General features: G+C 28.8%; 1 protein-coding gene across 1 annotated transcript in view; it reads left to right on the forward strand.

Moving 5' to 3' along the window:
* LOC148227409 (protein O-mannosyl-transferase Tmtc2-like) overlaps positions 1 to 22,296 on the forward strand; it is a 284,374-nt gene that overhangs the window by 242,676 nt on the left and 19,402 nt on the right. Inside the window, exons 6-8 of the mRNA XM_088201697.1 lie at positions 5,118 to 5,203; positions 11,767 to 12,011; positions 13,491 to 13,619. Of these exons, the coding sequence (XP_088057823.1) occupies positions 5,118 to 5,203; positions 11,767 to 12,011; positions 13,491 to 13,619 (460 nt within the window). The remainder of the gene's footprint in view (positions 1 to 5,117; positions 5,204 to 11,766; positions 12,012 to 13,490; positions 13,620 to 22,296) is intronic.

Consider the following 22,296-nt stretch of genomic DNA (forward strand, 5'->3'; position numbering starts at 1 on the left):
TATCGAGGGTGGCCAACGTTAGTGAACCGTAAAAGTATGTATATTACCCGGTAATGCTTGTTCTACTTTTGAGACTAACGTGATTGCTCGTGTGGGGTGTATTTAACACTCCATAAGAATTCTGTGAGGTTCAGATATACGTAAATTATATTTCAAGATATATTATTTAGCTAATTTTTGAACACACATCGAACAAATCATCTTTTTATTAAAAAGCATATTTTTTTAATATATTATTTACTGCTTTGTTGTAGTGCGTAAATAACTAATTGTCACACGTAGTAACTACATAATTGAATATGCGACGCGAATAACGTTGTAAGTCTTGAATACGTAAATAGTCAACTTTACAGGAGATGAAAAATTAATTTAGAGATTTACATACGTTTATTTTTGGATTTTTATAACATTATATTTCACAATTTATTCATTAAAAAGCTTTTTCATACTAGTATATATATAACAGGATATTGAATTTTGTCAAAAATAAACATTTTCAATTGTGGAATAACGTAAATTATGATGTTGTAACTTTGTTTCACTGTATGACAGCAAGTACCTATGAATCATATTATATTTACAGCAATTAGATATGGATTATATAGACGTTTGTCGAAAACTTAATCTACAAATACATAATTTTAAAATTAAATATTAAATTTTAAAAACGATAATTGTTTTTAGAAAACAACGAATAAAAAATTAAAAACGTTATTTTTTTATTAAATAATTTTCCATTTGCTAGATATTTTGCCAGCTCTAGATTTTTAATATTTTGAAGAAGTTTTTAAAAATACGTTAGTTTGCCGGACTTCGGTTGCTCAGATAACTTAGCTCTATCATTCTCGAGATATTTAAGCGATCATAGATGGTTCGTAACATATAGCGGTCAATTGTCGAAGGAATATTTTACCCCTTCAGGGGTTCCTAAAGGGTCCAAACTGAGCTCTCTGTTCTTCACAATATCTATTAATGAAATAAATACGGCAGATATGGAAAATAATATTTATTTTATATGGTCTTTTTACTATTTTCATGACACAACTAATTGCAGTTTTATTCATTTAAATTTATTTTTACATAAAAGAAATATTTATATATATATATCATATATATATTTTGTAAAACGTGTATATTTTGACATTAAACTTAGGTAAATAAAATTATTTACCCTTTTAAAATATGTATTGACAATTAAGTTTATTGATTGACTTAATATGTTATTAATTAGAATTTTACTTATTTGAATACCTAATTTGTTGTTTATTTATAAAATTTATTTTCTAGCTTCCAAGCTTATTTTTAAAGCCAAGATTTTATCTTTCTGACGATGTTTTTTTTTTATGAATTTCTCATGTTAAATGTTGACTGATTTAATTTATTATAAATTTTGTTGATATAGTCAATTGTATACAATTAACTTTAAACACATCCAAAAATGTTTTGCTTACTTTATTCATTTACATTAAAAAAAATATTTATTTATTTAATTTTCAAGGAAAAAATAATTTTCATTGGTTCATCTTGATACATTTTATTTCTGACAAGCTCAAAAGCTAAAATATAAAGTAAATAATTAATCATTTTGCATTACTTATTAGACCTGAAGATATTACTAAATAATTTAAACAATAAAGTCTATATAGTTTTTAAACTTAAAACCTTGACATATGCTGACTAGATAAAAAGATAATATACAAAAAGTAGACTATAGTTTAATCTTGTAAGGGTTCTAAAAGACATATAATCTAGCTGAGTAGCAAAATACGTAAAATAACGGATAAATTGGATGTTGTAAGTTCAATTAGCATATTACAATGCGCAAATACATACTTACAAAAAATACTTTAGAGTTTCAAGTGTATACCTGACTCTGGAGACTAATGAAGAATAATTCCTTGTGTTAACCAACAGCACCTCCGAATCTCTCGCTTCTCACAAAGTATGTCGTCTTGGAAAACTTTACAGCTCGAATTCGCTTGCCAAAGGAAAAACGTTCTCGCAAATAACAAACAAAGCTCGGTCTGCCTTTAAACTTGATAATTTTCCTAAATCCTCCGGGGCCATTCTTTCCAAGTCAACACACCACAATTAAAACTCTCTCTTCGGTCGTTATTGACACGACTATTAACAATCGTACGAACTGTTTTACGACTCGTAAACTGCTCAACGCCAAAGAGATTATTATGCAATTCTCAAAAGCGAGCCAAGAAAATTTATTTTACATCTCAAAATAATGTATTCTTAAAAAAACATTTTATCCCCCTCTGTAATTTTGTACAGCCGGTTAGCAGTTATTCCGTACATTGTCATATATCACAACCATTATTTGTTATTTCTAAATTGCTTGCACAGGAGTGTTAAGGATATAAAAACAAGAAGGCTATAAAGCGATTTAACCCTAGTATAACTCACGGTAATATTCTACAGCTATGCTAGAAAGTTTTGCACAGATCATCGCCAAAAAGGGCGTTTATTGCACTATATGTTTGCGAAAGTTTTGCATGTATGGCTTATGTACGTGTACCAGATACAAAATAAAATTTCAACATGCTGCATTACATACCATTTAATAATAAGAAAAGATAAAATATTAAAAACAATATCGGTAATGCTATTTTGATTGATTTAATATACTTGTATGTACACTTAAGCATACAGTTCCAACATATGTACGATAAGTCTTTATTTTATAATTCATTATGAAAGCACATTTTATCTGTTTTAAGTCTAAAATATGATTTATATATATATTATGTAATATAGGCTTCTAAAATCTGAGAAAAGACGCCCTTGGGCGTCTGATACCGACACGTTCGCCATCAAATCTGACCCAGAAAAATATCATTGCTTTATTACGGACAACGGAAATACTATTTTTTCTTCGGAAAAGGGGATCGCAATTTTTCCGCGACGCACGCAACTCCCATGAAAATTGGGAAACGCCGCCACAGTAAAGGTTACAATCGAAGCGTGGGGTGAAGATTTGGGGGTGGTAATATGTGGGGGTGTATATGAAGGGGTTTAAAATTGAGTTTTGGGGATGTTGCAGCCCGGACCCGCACGGGTCATAGATGAAATCGTAAAGCGAGCGCGTCTAAAAAGATAGGTAAATTACATAGTTTGTCATCGAAAAGGGACGAGATAACACCGACGCGGATAAGGGACGACCCAAATGAGTGTGGCGACGGAGACTCGTGGGAAGATCGAGTCCTTCCGGGACCTTTTTTAATTTCGTGACGAAAGCCGAGATAAGCTTGGCAGTGATTTTATCTTCCAGGTTACTTTTGAACTGAATAATAAGTTTATAGGTTCTATAAATTTAACCTTAAAATAAATTACTTAATTTCGAAACAAGTTCTGCGAGTGACGATGTTTAATTAATTTTAATAACAGCTTACCATAATGCATAACGGTCGATATAAAAGAAATCCACAAAAACCGAATAATATACAAAACATATGTAAAATAAGTTATCAAAATTTATTATTGAAAAAATAATAAAAACATAATACAACATACAAAAAAACAATAAATTGTTAATAAGAACTGATTTTTTTCTATAATTCACTATAAATGCAATACAAAATTATAATAAATTAGTAAGAACAGGAATAATTAAAAAACTTAAAATTAACTCACTTTTAGATGTATACTAACAAATTAATAAATGTGTATAAATTAACTTACTACTCAAAGGGTTCAGGAAAATAAAGAAACGTAACATTTTGTAACTTAACAGGAAATATACTTTCCTGGTATACTATGTATTTGAACTCAGTGGTAAAATGTAGTATATTGATTATCTTTTAACATTACATAAAAATCACCTCTCAAACCTTTAAATAAATGTACATGTTTATGTATACTAATTCGTTCTTAAAAGATAGATTCCCAAATTTTACATTTATTTATTCTGAAAGGTTATGTATGTTTGTAATAATAAACTTTACTATATAAAATTTATTTAAATGTTACCAATATCACAGATTTACTTCAGGTATTTCGTATCAAGTGGTTATTTTTTTTAAATTAACTGTACGATATTGCTTAAACATAAAGAAACCAATGGTTCAAATATATTTGTGATTATAAAAAACATTTTTTTTATTGGTTTATAAAAAACAATAAAAATGAATTTGTAACAATTTTTCACGTCAACGATTGATTATTATTTTAATCTAATGTTTTAATTTCTTATAAATATAATTTTATATTATTACCTTATAAAGTAAAGGAGTCTGATGCTGATAATGATTTATTTTAATATTTTTATTACTTAAGCAAACATAGTTTGAAACCAAATTGTCTTATATGTTTCAACCTATTTCGGCGATGAAACAAGATAAATCATATAAGTACATAGGTACACATAAATACGATTTATAAGATAAATATTATTTTTTTAAGTAGAACATGTAATTTAAAAATTAATGTGTTCATACAAAAATCGAACCACCTATATTTAAAACAAAGACAGTGAGTTTTATCATTGTACCATATTTTTGTTTGTAATATATTCTTTTAATAAACTATTAAGTTTTTTATTTGGGATTTATTGTGCTGTATACATTAATGTATCGCGTATTTGGCACTTATGTAAGTGCTATTTAACAATGCTCGAGCGCTTTCATCATTACTTAACGCCAATATATTACGATATCGTATAATATAATAGAATTGCGATACAAATTGAAGACGCGATAGCGTATTTTCTACGCTTCGACCCGTTGTGTGATATATGGCGGTTCGATTTGTATTCAGTTTTCCTATTTTATTTCTGTGCAGCAATAATTCACGTATTTTTATTTTGTATGAACTCTCCATTATTAGATTTGCTCTGATTTATTACACGCCGAGTTTGCATTTCAGATTTTTTTTAATTATTGCCTCCCACGCGATACTGCAAACAAAGAGTGTAATTTATATAAATCAGGATAAAAAAATATTTATTTCCTCTCATTCGATCAGTTAAAATAATCATACCACGCATTTACCATATTTAAAAATAAATATTATTATGTAATATATTTTCTATGTATATATGTATTTTTGCGAGTTTTCTGAAAATGTATTTATTGTCAGTTTAATCACGATTTGTCTCTTTTGTTCGACAGAGGGGTGCTGCTCCAGGGGAGAAGACAATATGAAGAAGCCATCCAGAGCTTTGAGAGGGCCATACACTTCAGACCTTCGCTGGCATGTAAGTCTCGACTTCCATCATTTATTACTTCTCGGAGACAAGCGGAACATCAATTGTTTTTCTTGAGAAAATATTTATCTTTAGTATTCCTAGAATCAAGGAGTTTGGCTCTCGTTTAAGTCTCTATTGTTATCCAGAAAATATATTTTATTGTGAATATCGAAATATTAATTATTTAATAAATATTATTGTGCTCCAAATAACTGCGGCGCTTTTGTATTGTTTTGTGTTCAGATTTCCTTTGAACAAATCACCAATGAAGCTTTGCTCTGTACAAATACGCATATACATATGTATATCGCCTTCATTAATATAAACATATACGAAAACCTTTTTGCATGGGCGTATATAATCGCTTATGCTACTTTTCAGAGCATTAAACTTTGTTAATAACATCTAGGATCAAAACAATATTAATATAACTTACATCATTATTTATAAGCCTTTATTTATATAGTATCTATTATATTAGAATTATTTTATATTAAGAATGATATTTATAATTTATTATTTTTTTCGTCGCAACAATCCTAGTATATCCTTGCAAAAATCATATTAAAATGTTTATAGGCTCTTTTTAAAACTTTAGTCTTAATTCTTTGCTAAATAGTATTATTTAAAAAAATTTAACCTCCAGAATTTAAACGTTTGCAATAAATAAAACATACATATATCGGATGTAATAGGTAGTAGCGCAATCAATGCCTTCAAACTAATTAGGCGAATAAAGGATTTAAAAGTCATCTCTATAAAATCTTGCATTGTTTGCATTTCAATTTAGATATCGCCGTATTCAAAATTGACCAATCCATCAACATCAATGACCCTGCAAAAAGATACAAATTATAATGAGGAAAAATATCTCAGACGACCATCGCACTAACGAGCCATTACCAGCATCCGATGGCAACTAGCGACGGCGAGATAAATAGAAACAAAAAGGGGAAATGGTGGATGGAGGCATTAATGCTAAACGAAAAGTTATGTTATCCCCCGGATAGCCGACGCGCATTACTCCCCGGCCCTTGCCACCCTTCAATTTTTATCAGGGGTCGGCAATCGAGCGCCAAAGCCCCCAACGTCTAGACAAATATTATTTTATTTCAGTTTTTCTGCCCCCCCACTGGGGAGATTTAATTTCGGGTCCATTTCAAACGCGTATACACTCGTTGATGAAGTAAAGCAATCTGATGCCAGCTACTCAAATTTTATTTTAATATGAAAAAGAACACTAAAATATAAATAAGTATCTGAAAAGTATGTCGAAAGAGCTTTATCTCGGTTTCGTAATGGATGTGATGCAAACTAATATTGACATTAAAAAACACTGTTAATTTTGTCTGCAATTCATCTAATAAACATTTTATTGTAACTTTAAAAAAACAGCAATTTAAATAAATTATATAAGCAATTAATAATGTTTATTTTGCTTTAAAGCTTTTTTTAATAGTGTGAAGAAATGTTCACAGACATTTTTGCATTAACTTGGCGAATCGTATTATAAAAAATAATGTAACGATTCAAGAACAGATAAAAACTGAATATCCTTATATTAAGGTATCTTAATAACAATTTTTGCACATTTTTGATTAAAATTAAGAATTTGAGTACTCAAGGTTTTAAGATTAGAAGTACCGATTCAAAAATTCTGCAAGGTAAAGTGTCATATTGGACAAGAATAACTAAGGGATCATCTTAATAAACCGCGTTACTTATAAACTGAGGATGATTCATCTTGGAAGATTTTTTGCAAACGTTGGTATGTGTAGAGAGAATCTCCACATGTTTTTAAAAAAAAATTCAGGATATTAAGTGGCAGTTTCTCTACATGATCGTAAGAATATTATGATAATGAATGAGATCGAGAACATGACATAATATGACATTTTTACGGAATCTTATCCCTAGAGAGTAAGTCTGCAATATTTAGTATGGTTTTAAATAATGTTCAATCATCGGAATACAAAATAAACTAGAATTTCTAACTGTATCATTATTGAAAAACGAAAATATCAGACGGCCCCAAATATAATATGTACTATTTGCGATCACTTTAATAACTCAGAAATAACCAAGTTAAATAATCTAAGCTACTAAAGTTTAAAGTATTTTTTTTAATAATAAATAATTAGAAACTGTATCGAAGGCTTTTTGAAAATCAGCTCATATGACTTTTACTTTTCGTCACTGTTTTGGTAAAAGTCAGTAAGCTGGTGCCAGTGAAGCTTGCAAAACGCATTTAATAAAAATACGAGTAAATGTTTAGCTTTTAAACCTTTATAGTGATACAAAATATAATCAATGATTAAAAATATGTTTATGTAAAATAGCATGCGCAAAATTCGTTAGCAACGTAGGCATAGTTTGGGGATTTCTTAATGACGGTCTGCTGAATCTGAAGGCTCTGCGAACGCTTTTAGGATTCCTAATCCATGCTTTAAACTTTGCTAAATAAACACAATTAGCCACAGGCGTGCGTTTGTAAGCTTTGGGGTTTTCAATTAAGTCTGCATACAGAGAGGCAAAACGGAATGAAAAAAATCCACCTTTACATGACATGACTTTTTCACTTGACTTTTTCTTTTAATTTATATGCATGTATTTTTTCAAGATATTAGTAAAAGTTTGAAATGTGTTTGTAATAAAATATTTTATTATTACTTAAGATTTTCTTATCATTTGGATAAGCGCTTAAACTTACTTGATAAAATAGCTTGATAAGAATCCTACAACTTACTTACTTTCTTAGATTTTATGGAAATGTTTGTGTAATCAAATCATATCAGTGTTCTTGAAATAAAAACGGAAAATATCTATATTGCTTAAGGTATACATATTGTATTCTTTTTAATACTATAGAATATTTTCTGGTATTACGATTTTATATTATGGATCCTTGTTTTAATTTTCTAAGCAATAACATATCATTAAAAGCTGTTGAGGATGCCTCCATTTTAAGCAAAACATAGTTTAGATGTGTTAATAAAAATATTGATATTGTGAGAAAAAAATTTATTAAGCTATATTTGCAAAGTATTTAGAAAGTTTGAGTGAATTAACATTATTAAAAAAAATGCTTTTTAACAAAAAACTGATGGAAGAAGAATGTTGACATGTAATTTAGTAAGAAAAAATCTAAAATGACATAAAAATATTACGAGGAATATTTATTATTATTGTTATTAATAATAATACATTATTAAAAACTTGGGTTTTAATTTGAAATATTCTAAATTTTACCAAAAAATTCTAGTAAGCTTTAATCCTAACAATGAATTTAAATATATAAATTTGCATTAGAAACAATTCAAACCATCACTCCTTTTAGATGTCTAAACTTTTCGCGTTTCGCCGACGAATAATTTGGCAAAGTTGCTCCCGCTCTTTCATTTCGCTTCGACTTTTTTTCACCAAAAAGCAAGGTTTTCATCTTAACCTATATGCAAATTAAATGTTTTATTTAAGAGTTAGAGCGCATGTCGAATCACAGTCGTCCGTGTTTATTTTTGTCGAAGCGATTATTTGCGCATCTGGCCGGTAAGAGGAGAAACTTTTCCGTCAAGAAAGGCACGCGTGATTCTCGGAAAAAAGTAAATAACAAAAAAGTTTCAGTGATTCTTTGCAAAGCAAAGGGAGAAAAAGTTGCGCCAATGTTCAATTTGTGAAATTTTACACGGAAAATTTGAGAGCAAATATCCTCGCGGAGTGAAAAGTTTTTTTTCGAACGCGAAAGGAGAAAAATCGGGCGAAACGTAATAATTCGCCGAGCAAAGTTTGTGAATTATACCACGCTTGGCGAAGAGTTAAAAAATTATTTCACATACGTTTATAAATATAAGTACACAGTGTGATTCAAATTCTGAGAAGCGAACACAGAGAAGACGTGGGCACGTTTACGCCGAGTTTTCTTCAATTTGTCGAGTTAATCGAAAGATGAGTTTAATCAAGATGTGGTATTACAGCCGGCGTCTGCGTACTTAGAAGGATTGTCGACTTTTCGTCGTCAGACACACGACCCTTGTTTTCTTTTAATCTCGGTAAGATCAACCCCCGGAGAGTTGGCGTTGGCGTACGATCAAAAAGTTTTAGGACTACTTATTAAAGAACCCTTAGTTTTTCCTGCAGAGATATACCAATGTCGTTTATTTTGGCACTTCATAACTTCCGACCCCTCTGATTTTATAACAATAAAATAAAAAAATTAGCACATTTACTATTTAAAATAAAACTGCTTACTTTAATGCTTTTCGCGTTATAGGTTTATTGTTTTAGTTAATCATAACTATTTAAAAAAAGATTTTATTAAAAAATTGCAATTATTTATTTCCTCTCATTTTAGATACAACGTGACTTAATTAGTTGATATGATCATAAGTCAGATGAAACCATATAACAAAAATTTCAGATAAGATTATAGTATTATTAGATAAATAATAATTTATTATTAGTAAACGTGTGCTTTACCGATTTGAGTAGGTTGATGCTAAAAAATAATATATTATGATGTTAAAGTATGTATTTTATTTATTAATAATAATAAAATACATCCTTTATTATTAAATCATATAAATATATGTATTGAATTTTATAAATAGAGGTAATATTAGAGTAGGAAAGTTAATGAATAAAATTAGACTAATAAAGTATATTTTTTATAGATGAAGGTTTATATAATATACTATCGTAGCAAGATTATCCTTATAGGTCAAAATTTAGTTGAAGAAAATTGGAAACTTTTGATTGTATTAGTGATTCTCATATCTCAAGAAGCGAGACAAGAATAAATCATTTCCTGAGAATTCCTAGTAACTGAGACTTTTGTTTGCTTATTCGTAAAATTATACCAAAAAAATATTACAGAAAAATATCTTAATTAAATATATACAAAACAACAGTTACAAAAATATAAATAAATATTTCATTTTTGCTAAGCAAAATAAGATTTTAGAAAGACTAAAGCACTTATGGACGAATGAGATTTCACTTAATTTTAATAGTGAATATTACAGCATTCAATAATATTCGCTAGCTTTTTTCTTTTTGGCTTAATTATGAGAAAAGTTATATATTAAATATAAATTTTAAGTCTTTTTTCTAATTATTTGCAATATTTTTTATTAATTTGTGTACTACTCTTATTATTTTTTACCGAAAAAAATAATCTACTGGTTTATTAGTTATACGTTCAAATATGTTTAAACTGTAAACATCATGTTAATGAAAATGTCAATGGTATTCCCTTAATTTATTTATTTATTAACTATTTAATTCCGAACTATTTAAATTAAAAAAAGTCGTTTTAATTTATTAAATTTATTATTAAAAATATATATATTTTTGCGGTCAACTTTGAAAATAGTTTTCATTGGCAGTATAATCGATTTTTTGGCAAAAATGTATTCAACTAATAAGCTACTTTTATTAAAATTTATATTTAACACATTTAAAGTTGTTATCTTATTTGTTTCTCATTACAAATTTCCATATAACGAACTTTTAATAATAAATTTATAAATTTGTGCTATTTTATAAAAATGTAAGTTTTAGTAAATTAAATTTAAAATGCCAATAAAATTTTTTTATAGCAAATCATTTCTAAGCTCACAATATGTTTATACAGAGTAAGTGCTGTTTTTTATAATAAACAATATTATTATTACATATTTTACATTTTTACAAATGTTTGTACATTTTAAATAAAATGTGCTGGTATGTACCTAGCCTATTAAAAAATTAACGAAAAATAAAAAATATTGCTGAAAATTTCTCATAATATTGAACACAATATATATTTAATTTAATTTATGCATATAGCACTAATACACAACACAATACAATATCAAACAATCCACAACGACCACAAGTTAATTTAATTTAAAATTTATCACGAACAATATGTGCCTGATGATTCACTATAAATTTTATATTTATTTAGCTATCCTGTTTTCGTATTTGAGTTAATCCTTTAATAAACATATTTTGGAATTTAATGTGAAGAGTGAACAAACAAATAAAAAAGGGTAAATCAAATTTTATTTTAATTTAGGTAATATTTATATTGGTTTTATTATCTTTTTTAATACAACATTAAAAATATATATAAATTAAAGCGACGACAATTTAGTTAATAATACTTGCTTTAATGTTTAAGCGTATTAGTGACTATTGTAACACCCCTAAATTATGCTTCTCATCTGTAACCACCTTTCATTTCAAATACTCAACTTAGATTATCTCCAATACAGTATATTTTACGTATTACTAGTTAAAGGATACTTTTACAAATATAGCAATGTGTAACACCAAGTCGTGCCTTTAAAATAAAGACTATTAAGTTAGCCCTCAAAATAAATATTTTAAATCTAATAGCAGATTTTTGAGAGCTTTTATTATTTTTTCAAATTTCGATCACCTTTTTGTAAAAATAGTATACATATCATGATATTTTTAGATTATACAGCATATACATTACATCCAAGTATTTTATACCTATGTATTCCGTTGTATGTCAACGCTCAGCCATGTAAATAATAAATTTAATTTAATCTGTTAATCTGTTTCAGTGGCGTACGTGAACATGGGAATGTCATTAGCGGGCATGGGACGATGTTCAGCAGCCGCCAGCGTTCTGGCCAGGGGCGCTCGTTTGGAAGGCGCCGGATTAAGGGATGCAAGGGCCCACGCTTCAGCCAGGGCCACGGCTTTACAACAGCTGGGGGCCCTACACGCAGCCCAGGGAAGAAACAGGAAAGCCCTTCAGGTGTACCAATCGGCTCTGAAGGCGGCGCCGCCAGACTTTCATCCGCAGGTAAGCAAAAAAAATGGTATTCCACCATCTGGATAATATTTAAAAAATCAAAATAAAAATAAAAACATTTTACATAAAGGTTTTTTAAGCTATATTTGATTCTTAAGAACCAGAAAAAATTAAATATCAAGTTTAAATATTATTTTACGCAATAATCGTTATAGGTTTGCCATTATAAATTTTCTAATACTTACATTTTTTAGTATGTGCAAGGCATAACAGATTTACGCCAATGCACTCTGCACAGAGAAAAATACATATTTAAGAAATACATGAAAAATATATTAAAACATGGGGGTGATCCTAAGCTTTTACATTAATGTGATTCGCAGTAAATTTTTATTTGACAAATCAATTTAAATCTAAATAAAGCAGTGATATCCATAATTGTGTTTTAGTTAAAATATCTTGTAAAGTAAATTTTCAGATAAAGGTTTGCGATTTGCCATATAAAAAAACAAGTTTAATAATTTTACTTAAATTACTTAAAAATAAATTAAATTAACTTATATATATATGGCTTTGCATGCTTCAGTATAATTGACCACAAAGTTATTTAAGTGTCAACTAAACTCATGGGTCTAATCATCAACCGTCATGTTTAATAGGTGGTTGGAGTATAGAAAATCACGCATTTCGTGTTGAGTTTACGTTTTATTTCTCTTTTAAATTTTGATAAATTTTAAACATGTACCATTGTTTTAAAATCAACATTTTTAATATGACAATGTTTTAATTAAAATAATAAAAATAAAACAAATCATGTTGGGTTTATATTTCGGACGTCTCATAGATGCGAGCAAAATATTAATCGATTTTCAAGAAAACTGCTTCAATGAAAATTCTCCTGTAAAAGTCCTAAATGATTTGTTTTACAGCTCTATGTAATTAGTCATTTGCATAATAATCGAAATTGTTATTTGAGCAAGATTGTGTTATTATAAAAGTGTTCAAATAGTTCATTATTTTTTATTTATAAAATTGATTTAAATATAAAACTTTTTGGACGACAACTAAAAGGATGTATTTGGTTCGTACCATACTTACAAAAAGCTATTTCGTCAGCTTGCTTACAAGAGGTTAATACTCTATAAATAGAGGAAAGATTACAGTTTATAACGTCTAAAAAGTAATAAATGCAAATCTGTGGAAGGATTTTTTTAAGCTCTGTTATAATATTTGCATTGTCGAAAGCTTTGCGTCTGTTAGTAGTCGAATATTATCGTCATATATTCTAACAATTTTGCTATACAATATAACTGCTTAAAGTATGTTTTAGCTTAATTCATTCATGTTCAAATATAAGTCGTATTTTTAATAATAAAAACAAGAATTGGAGATGGGTTCATGCTATAATACCGAGTGAAATTCTTTGGAATATTGATAATATTGATTTTTAAATGTTAACTTCTTAGTGGATAAACCTCAATATTTTATAGTTGAAAATGTGTATAGAATGAAAATTGTTATTAATTTCAGAAACTATACGCGCTTATGAGCGAAGCATTTGCAAGGCTGCATAAATGGTCTGAAGCGGAACGTTACAGAAGAGCGGCACTTGAGGCATCTCAAGGGACAGTCGTGTCTTCTGTTGGACTAAGGCCAGCGGTAAGTTTTGTTCTATTACTTTAATTAAATATTTTTAAAATACATACATCTATGGCTTTTATTATATGTTTTAGCTTAAATAAAATAATATAGCCAAAAAGGCTATCTTTTGAATAGGTTATGTTTTATTTTTAGTCCTCGGAGGTACAATATTTTGTGAAATTCCAGTGAACCTTTTTCCTGCTGAACATGTCATAGATAAAATCTGGAAAGGGAAGCGAAACTATCTCGTCTACGAATATTTTTGTAATAATACGGATTGTGAAAAGTCGTTAATTTTAGAACCACAAGAAATCTGTAAATTCGTAAACTCAGATTCCACGATGTCGTTAATAAGCTAGAACAACACATTTGAAGGTTCTGAAAAAATTGCTGACTGATTTGCTATAACCGTATACAATAACACTGGTTCACATTCGGATTTTACTTCTTACGGCGTTCATGACAATCTTTGTTGTCAATTAAAAAAATTCTTCGGTATTTATACTTAAAGAAATTCGTGTACTATCCGTTCCTGTTTCTTAGTGCTATAATTTTAGAAGCGCTGGAATACTTTCAAAGTTTTATTGTCAACTGGTCTAACCTATTATGTAAATAAACATTTGCGGAAATTGCTCAACGGCATAGTTGCTAACCCTTCGGTGCTTGAACAGCTTTAATTTTGGGCTTCGGAGGTCGCGTCCACTGTTCTTGCATTTAATGGCTAAGTCTGAGGCACTTACCAACTGTTCTCTGAAAATATATTTTAGGTTTTAATTGGGTTTTAGCTAAGTTTTATATCAAGTAAAAGACAATTCTGACATATGATATTTATCTAGAACAATTGTATTATTGTAAATGACAATTTTAAGTTATTATTTTGCTTTTAAATATAAGGGTACTAGGTAAATTTCTATACATAAAATGTATATGATACAGTCAAAGAAAAATATATTGTATATATTGTAATTTTACTACTGTAATTTGACAAACGTTAGCCAATCGTAGTTGCGTCATAGTTTAAAAATAAACAAACTATAACACTACTATCTAAGACTCCATAACGCATATTTTAATATTATAGTTTATTTAAGTTTAAAATTTGCCACCCAATTAATTGTATGACAATTTATATTATATTATTATTTCTTATATTTATTTAAGAAGCTTTGGCTGATTTTTTATTTTAAGAATCTAATCAGAATTTTTTCTATGTAATGTTTATTTGTAATAAATATTTTTTTATATTTAAAATAAATAGAAATGTTTTTGAGCACAACTCGATAAGTTTATTTTCAAGTTATTGGTAAATTTATTATATACTTTACTCAGAGACGCTATTACCTATTTATTCTTTTAATTACTAAAATGTTCACAATTCAGCATCGCCTTCGAATTTATTTATTTGAAATTTTCGTTTAGTTACAAAGAAAATGCTCGTAAATAAACGATAATTTCTCATGAAAACGCCGTTTGATGTACATTTAAATAAAATCTGACAAAACGAGATTTTGATTACCTCTCAAAATATGTTGAGAGCTTTCAAGATAATAGCAAAATGTAATGAAAAATACGAATATATAAAGGCATAATTTAATTTTATTTTACATACCTGTATGCGGACCCGCATTTTTACCAGATATTTCCAGAAATGTATGTATGTATTTTTAATATATTGCAGAAACTTTTAATTTACAGCGACGTTCTTAATGATAAAAAAATCTGCTTTTCCAATCATACGCTTCGCTAAAAGATTAATTAATTCAATTGCGCTGGAAGCCAAAGTGGTGATCTAAATAGGATAGGACTTGACGTGAAAACTTGAGTTTTATTGGAGTGCTAAATTACTTGTGCATATGGTCCACACTTTAAATTCAATTAATGTAAAGTCCAGTATACAACTGGTTATGAAAATTAATATTGAAAATTTTCAGCTCGCGGTTTTATCGCTGTTCGAAGCTCGGAAAATTATTCGTTAATTAGATTCTTCTCAGAAGTCTGGGTTTAAAATATTGATTTTTCAAAGAAAGGCACTTGAGCAATATCTCAGTAATGTGATTTTATTCATAAGTTTGAGTATTATCAGGGAAAAATATTTTGTGTGACAAACGTCGCTAACGAGCGCTGCGATATTTACTTTTTTCACAAAATGACAATATGCTGGTTTATCGTTCGATATGAAATTTAATGTATCAATATGGTAAAATATTCATGAAAAATATTGATGGCAAATTTTTAACAACGTAATTTGAAACATATATAAGCATATGTAAAGTTAAAATATTATACAAATTACGATTTACATATTAGTTACTTAAATTAAATTCGATTAACATTTTTATCAGTGTAACATTAAATAAAATTACGTTTTAAAAATATATTGTTATAATGTCAATTAATTTAACCGACTTTTGTAATTCTAAAAATACGCTCTGGTTTCATGTAAAAATAATCAATTACTTGTTGCTGTGACCTAATTTCAGATACAAATAGCCTTCATTTTTTACCGTGATTGTCGTGCATGATGAATAAAAAATTTAAAGGCAAATCTAATAAGAAATTTTCGTTTGAATGAGCGAGCTCATATCGCCTTTCATACAAATTTCCCTGCTTTCGCATTTATCATCAGTCGGCATCAACGTGTAACAGCTTTAAAAACTGTAGTAATTTTGGCTAATGTCACATTATTACTGTTGTCGTCGGGTTTCGTGAGCCCATTAGGCTTAACCCAGCTATGTTTATAGCCTAATGTTTGGCGTAACAGAAAAAAATAACACAATAAAACCGCGAACAAAATTATGACCAGAAACCGTATTTATTCCATATGATAATAGCGTTGTGAAATTAACTAGATTTTTAATAAAAATTTAATTTAAAATATATTAAATACGTATTTACCTGTCACAAAAATTAATAAATGCAACTTTTCGAGCATGACAATTCGGATATAACGTGACCACGTAGTACGTGTGGCATTACAACACCAGAACTCTTTAATTTCCTGAACACGAAATATCTTTCCGTCGAAAATATCTGAAAGCGTTCGTTTTACGTTCAAGACCTCATATTGTACACGGTCGTTGTTAAGGCTTCAGTTTTATAAACGGGTCGTTTATTATGCGCCTTTGTGTTTGTATTGTGTTGTATATTTACATATTATATAATGTGTATTAATGTATGTACCATTCGTAAACACGTGAGAGAATTTCGCTTATTGCGACTAACAAACCCAATTTCCGAATGCCCGTTTCGTATCCGATACATGCGCGGTTTCCTGTAACTGAAATACGCTACGTAAATCCTTTGGAATAATGTTATTTGTATGAACTTTATTTAAGTGTGCTAAATTTATATATAATTATAAGTTTATTAAGATAAGCTACATCAAATAATAAAAAAAGAATACAATTATTTCATGACAGTCTTATCACAATGTTTTTTAAGTACGTTAGTTAACAGGAATTGACAATACACAAATATCCTCTAATAAAGATATCTAAAGAACCTTTTATGTATTTTTTCAATTAGGAAAAAATATTCGGAGATTCCAAATTAAAGATTTAAGAATGCTGCGAACAAGATTGTCATAGAGGATGCGAATAAGTTACGAATTGTCACCTTAAAATCCGCTCTTCATAACAAAGCCGAGCATCTTGGAAGATTTATCGCAGAAGTTGTTTACGTGTAGAAAAAACCTTCACTTTCTGTCAAAAGTAATTCCAAAATCTTTAGTCAAAGTTTCTCTAGCCAAAATGTTCCCATCGAGTTCGTAAAAATAATCTGATGGCAATGGGTTTGAGAAAATTTATATATTATGACAAAAAATACTAAAGAGCAGATGGATGATAGAAGCCCATCTTTATAGAGCATATAAATAGCTCTATAGAAGGAAGGAGTCCGTAACAATGCATTTAAAGAAGCTTGAGGAATACCTGAAGGAATGAACTACAGTTTCGAAAATAGGTCAAAACTTTCTACGATCGCTCAAATAACTCGAGAATAGCAGAGTTAAATCACACGAGAAACTGAGGTCTGACATTTTATTTAAAATAACCCATTTAAATTTATATGGGTGCTTCTTAAAAAAAATTTTTCATGAAGATACTTTCACAAACTTGCATGTTGTTTTTATACAGTGAATTAAATATTTTTCGTTCATATTTCACTCTACTTAAATTAGTTAAGGGCTGCCTTAATTTGTTATAATATTATATAATGTCTTATTTTTTATTTTTAGAGTTATTAATAAACAACAATTAGATCAGAAACCAACACAATTTTAATATGGTTATTTTATTATTCACTTTGAAAAGATTCTTCCGCAATAATGAACTGAGAACTCCGCAAGTAAATATTTAAATTGAACGTAAATAATTCGTAAAACACTGACTCATTAAATTTTAAATATGATTTTTACGCTTCAAAGTTCAATGGGTGGATTCTTTAAATGTTGTTCTAAGCTAGGTGTCAGCATAATATATATTAATAATTATTATTGTGCAACATATTTTTGAGTCACGCACAGTTTGTGTAATTACTATAAATACGTAATTATCATAGCCTTGTTTAATCGGTTATCGCTTCTCTCTTCACGTCAACTAATGTTAACGTGAAGAGAGAAGCGGCTTTATTCTTGTTAAATGCTTGACGTAGCACCACTGGTGCGATCTAAGCAACTCATATGTTGTCAGGATTAACAGTGAAAGCTTACGATGAATAAGTGAATGATAGGCGCTTTTATATGCATGGTAAAAATGTAGGATGTTTCTTTGCTATGGTTTTTCTTAATGTACACACGATTTGGGGACATGGATTTGTGTAGTTTCGTCGTCTATTATAAAAATCGCTGTGTGACCGTAAGAGACAGGTGGATATTTTGCAACACTGTAAGCACATTACAATGTCATATATTAAATTATGTTTGTTTTTCGGGTATATTAATTCCTTGGGATTTCTTATCATCACGTCTTGCACTTGTCTGCGAGTTGTATAGGCTCATAGTTTTTTTGTTTATTGCATTTCACTGTCAACTTTTTCAATTAAGATATTGGCATACAAAAGACATCAAGTAATGCTATAAATGTTTATATATAATTATTCTAACTTATTAGGATTTACAAATAAATAAATTTAAAAATAGGATGGATACTTTATATTATTTGTAATAGTCCTTTCACATTTAACAAAGGCAAATAAAAAATATGTTTAAGTTACAGTACTAAATGTTTTTATTATTGAATAATAAAATACATGTTTTAACTTAAAGTTTGTAATAGTTTATTCAATATATAATTACGTAGCTCCTGAACATATTTCAAAATTTTAATACAAATGTATAATTAATTATAAGGCAGTTCTGAAAATTTAGTTTGACAAACTTTTTCAAAAGGTAATATTTTATGTATGATTCCAGTAGTATGAAATTTTCTTCGATACAACGTAGACAAGAAGGATAAAAAACTGGGATGTAAAAAATAAAAAGAAAAGCCCCATGGGGCGTGTTCGGGGCCACCAACTATGTACTTTAAAGTGGAAATAATTTGGGGAGGCGAAACGTGACTTCATTAAAAGTACATTAGACGAAGTGGGTATAATGTGTATCTTTCGCCGCGAGCTCGGTCGGATGAAAGAAAAACTCATACATTTTGCAGACGACCTCATACATAACTCCTTTATAATTAAAGAAAATGAGAAAACTTTGCGGGTTTTTTGACGTTGCCCGTATCCACTTACGGATTCTTCAACGGGCAGATTATTTGAAATTTAAATCCCGCGACGACAAAACTTTTGATAATATTAAAATCAAGAGACGAAATATTAATATCCAAAACTCGATGCGTTCCGTTAAAATATCTTTATTACAGGGAATATATTAATTTGCGAGGGCCGAAACCCTTCCGCTAGTACATAAATACGGAATTTTCACTGGACTTGTGCTTAAAGTATGCTGTTTTGTTAATTATAATGTTTTAGCGATGTAACATTTTAAAGGAGTTATACAAACAAATTACACTTATTAATGCAAAATAAATAGCAATATACAATCATATATAAAAAGTAACTGAAAATATATAGCAAAAAATATTAAAATTTACTTATTTCATTGCTTATTTAAATTATCATCGAAATATTATTTCCATATTAATATACCATTTAACTTATTCAAGAAAACTTGTATAACTAATAAATCTATATTTATTCAATGTTTTAAAGACATTCTCGTTAATATTAGTAAATATATTGTATTACAAATATTTACTTATTATATATAATTGTTTAAATGGATTCTATTTGATATGGACTTCTCTCCACAGAGTGATTCAGATTTTCTATAGAAATGGGTTTCTCTCGATTTAGTGTCGGAAAGTAACATAATGTTTAATTTTATAGAGTCCTTTCACCATTAGAATATTTTTATAATCTCGATAAGAACGTTTATGCTAAAGAAACATTCACTAAATATATTGAAATCACTTTTGAGAGCATATGAAGATTATTTGTTAACTATGACACTTTAGTTCGTAGCATTCTTGAATCGGTATCTATAATTGTAAATAATATATAACCAAATTTATTCTTTTATTTGAAAAGTTCAGAAAAGGTTCTTGAGATACCTTTATAAGAAAACATTCGTTCTTGTATCTTAGCGCTTTTTTTATGAGCATTTGGATATGATTCAGTGAATTCTCACAGGAACTTGTTTGTCGCTACGCATTTTTTAAATCTACTGAAGGTTGCTGTCGACAAACTATTTTTGAGGAATCCCAGTATTCGAGAATCACGATCGCGTCCGCATTAGCAAACTCGTCTATAGCCGTCGTCATCCGGCTCCTTAACGCTGGAGTTCTTGTGGTCTGTCAGCTACTAAAAGCTGCTGGTCTAGTTCATATAATTTATTTTATTATTTTAGGATTTTTTCTTCGTAATTATGTACTATTTTTTATCTTACTTGAATTACATGTTTTTTGTATTGTACTAATACAATGTATTGTTTTTTGATCATCGTAATGCGTTGGAATTACCTGTTAGGTCACTATAGCTTAGTATATATAAATAAAAAAATGTATGGAATTTAAAATAAAATTTATTTTATAATTAATAATCACCCATTTGGTTTTGTTTGCATATATAAGGCATTCGCCCACTTTTCAATTATTTTCATCGAATTTTTTAGCACAATATTTACATTACATGCTTATATTTTTCTTTATAAAATTAAGGAAATATTGTCGATTTGCTAACAAGCTAACTAGAAAGATATGAACCCTGCTTTATTTTCGCAAATAATGTAAATTACACTGCGGTAAAATATCTCAACCCAAAATATAAAATAAATTTAATGCAATAAAGCTTAAACTGGGAATTAAATAAAACCTAGTCCATGGTTTCCCAAACTATGTTCCGCGGAACACTGGTGTTCCGCGGAGCCGAAATAGGTGTTTCGCGGAGCCGAAATAGATAATTAACAAAAATTTGGAGTAGATTAAAAATATTGTTAGTCTTGCTAATACATAAAAATTGTTTATAAATCTGATAAAAAAACTTTAAAATATGTGTTAAATATTCAACATTGATGTGTACAAATTCTGAAGGAAAATGTTTCATATGTCAGTGTTTGTTATGAAAACTTTATTTATGTGATGTCACTTTTATGCAATTTCTTTGGTGCCACGAATGCCACTTTTTACACGATTAATTTACGCAAATTCACTTGTACGTGATTTTTATACAAGATTTTTCAATCTTAGGATCCAATCTGTCAAATTTACAAAAGGTTATGGCGGATAATTTTTCACGCCTTTTTATTCTACGTGTTAATTCTTAAAACTAATTTATTGCGTTAAAACAGGATTGGGTGTATTCTTTTGGAAATGTAAATGTATTAAATGAAGTTTGCATAAAAATGAATCGATTTTTATGCAAACTGTAGCAATCAGACGATCTGATTGCTACAGATTTTTTACATTTTGCCAAAAAAAAATTACAGAATTTACATATTATTCAAAAGCTACCCATGAATCTTTGGTTGAAAACAGGAAATTTGACGAAATAAAGGCCAAATACTTTTACTGATATGTCTACATCGAAGAAGAAAATAATCCAAAAACTGTGATTTCTTCAAAATCGAATAAAGAACAAGTGTCATCTATGAACAGGCCAAAATGAAAGTACGATGAAAGTTATTTAAATTTTGGATTTAAGTATATTGGCAATTCAGATGTTCCTGATGCAATGTGTGTTTTGTGTCAAAAAATACTCGCAAACAGTTCTTTGGCTCCAGCTAAACTTCGAAGGCACTTCGAAACGACATACTCTGATTACAAAGGAAAAGACATGCAATTTTTTAAGAGACAGCGTGACTCACTAGAAAAGTCCAAATTTCAAATGATTACAATGGCTGAAACTGAAAATGAAATGTTTCACGACGCATTAAAGATATTTCTACTAGAGTTAATTCGTCGACTTGGACTTTGCAGTGAATATACCTTGCAAATGGATGAATCTACAGATGTCACATGACTAGCTGTGCTATTGGTATTTGTTCGTTATACATATGATAAATGTATTGAATAAGATTTACTCACGTGTGCATATCTACATGGAAAAACTACAGTATTAATGATTACATTACAAAACAAGAGATAGGCTGGGAAAAGTGTATTGATATTTGTACAGATGGTGCTCGTGCAATGGTAGG

The sequence above is a fragment of the Plectrocnemia conspersa genome, unplaced genomic scaffold (assembly GCF_051122295.1).
Source record: "Plectrocnemia conspersa isolate PC_06_02 unplaced genomic scaffold, ASM5112229v1 ptg000013l, whole genome shotgun sequence".
NCBI classification, from domain to species: Eukaryota; Metazoa; Arthropoda; class Insecta; order Trichoptera; family Polycentropodidae; genus Plectrocnemia; species Plectrocnemia conspersa.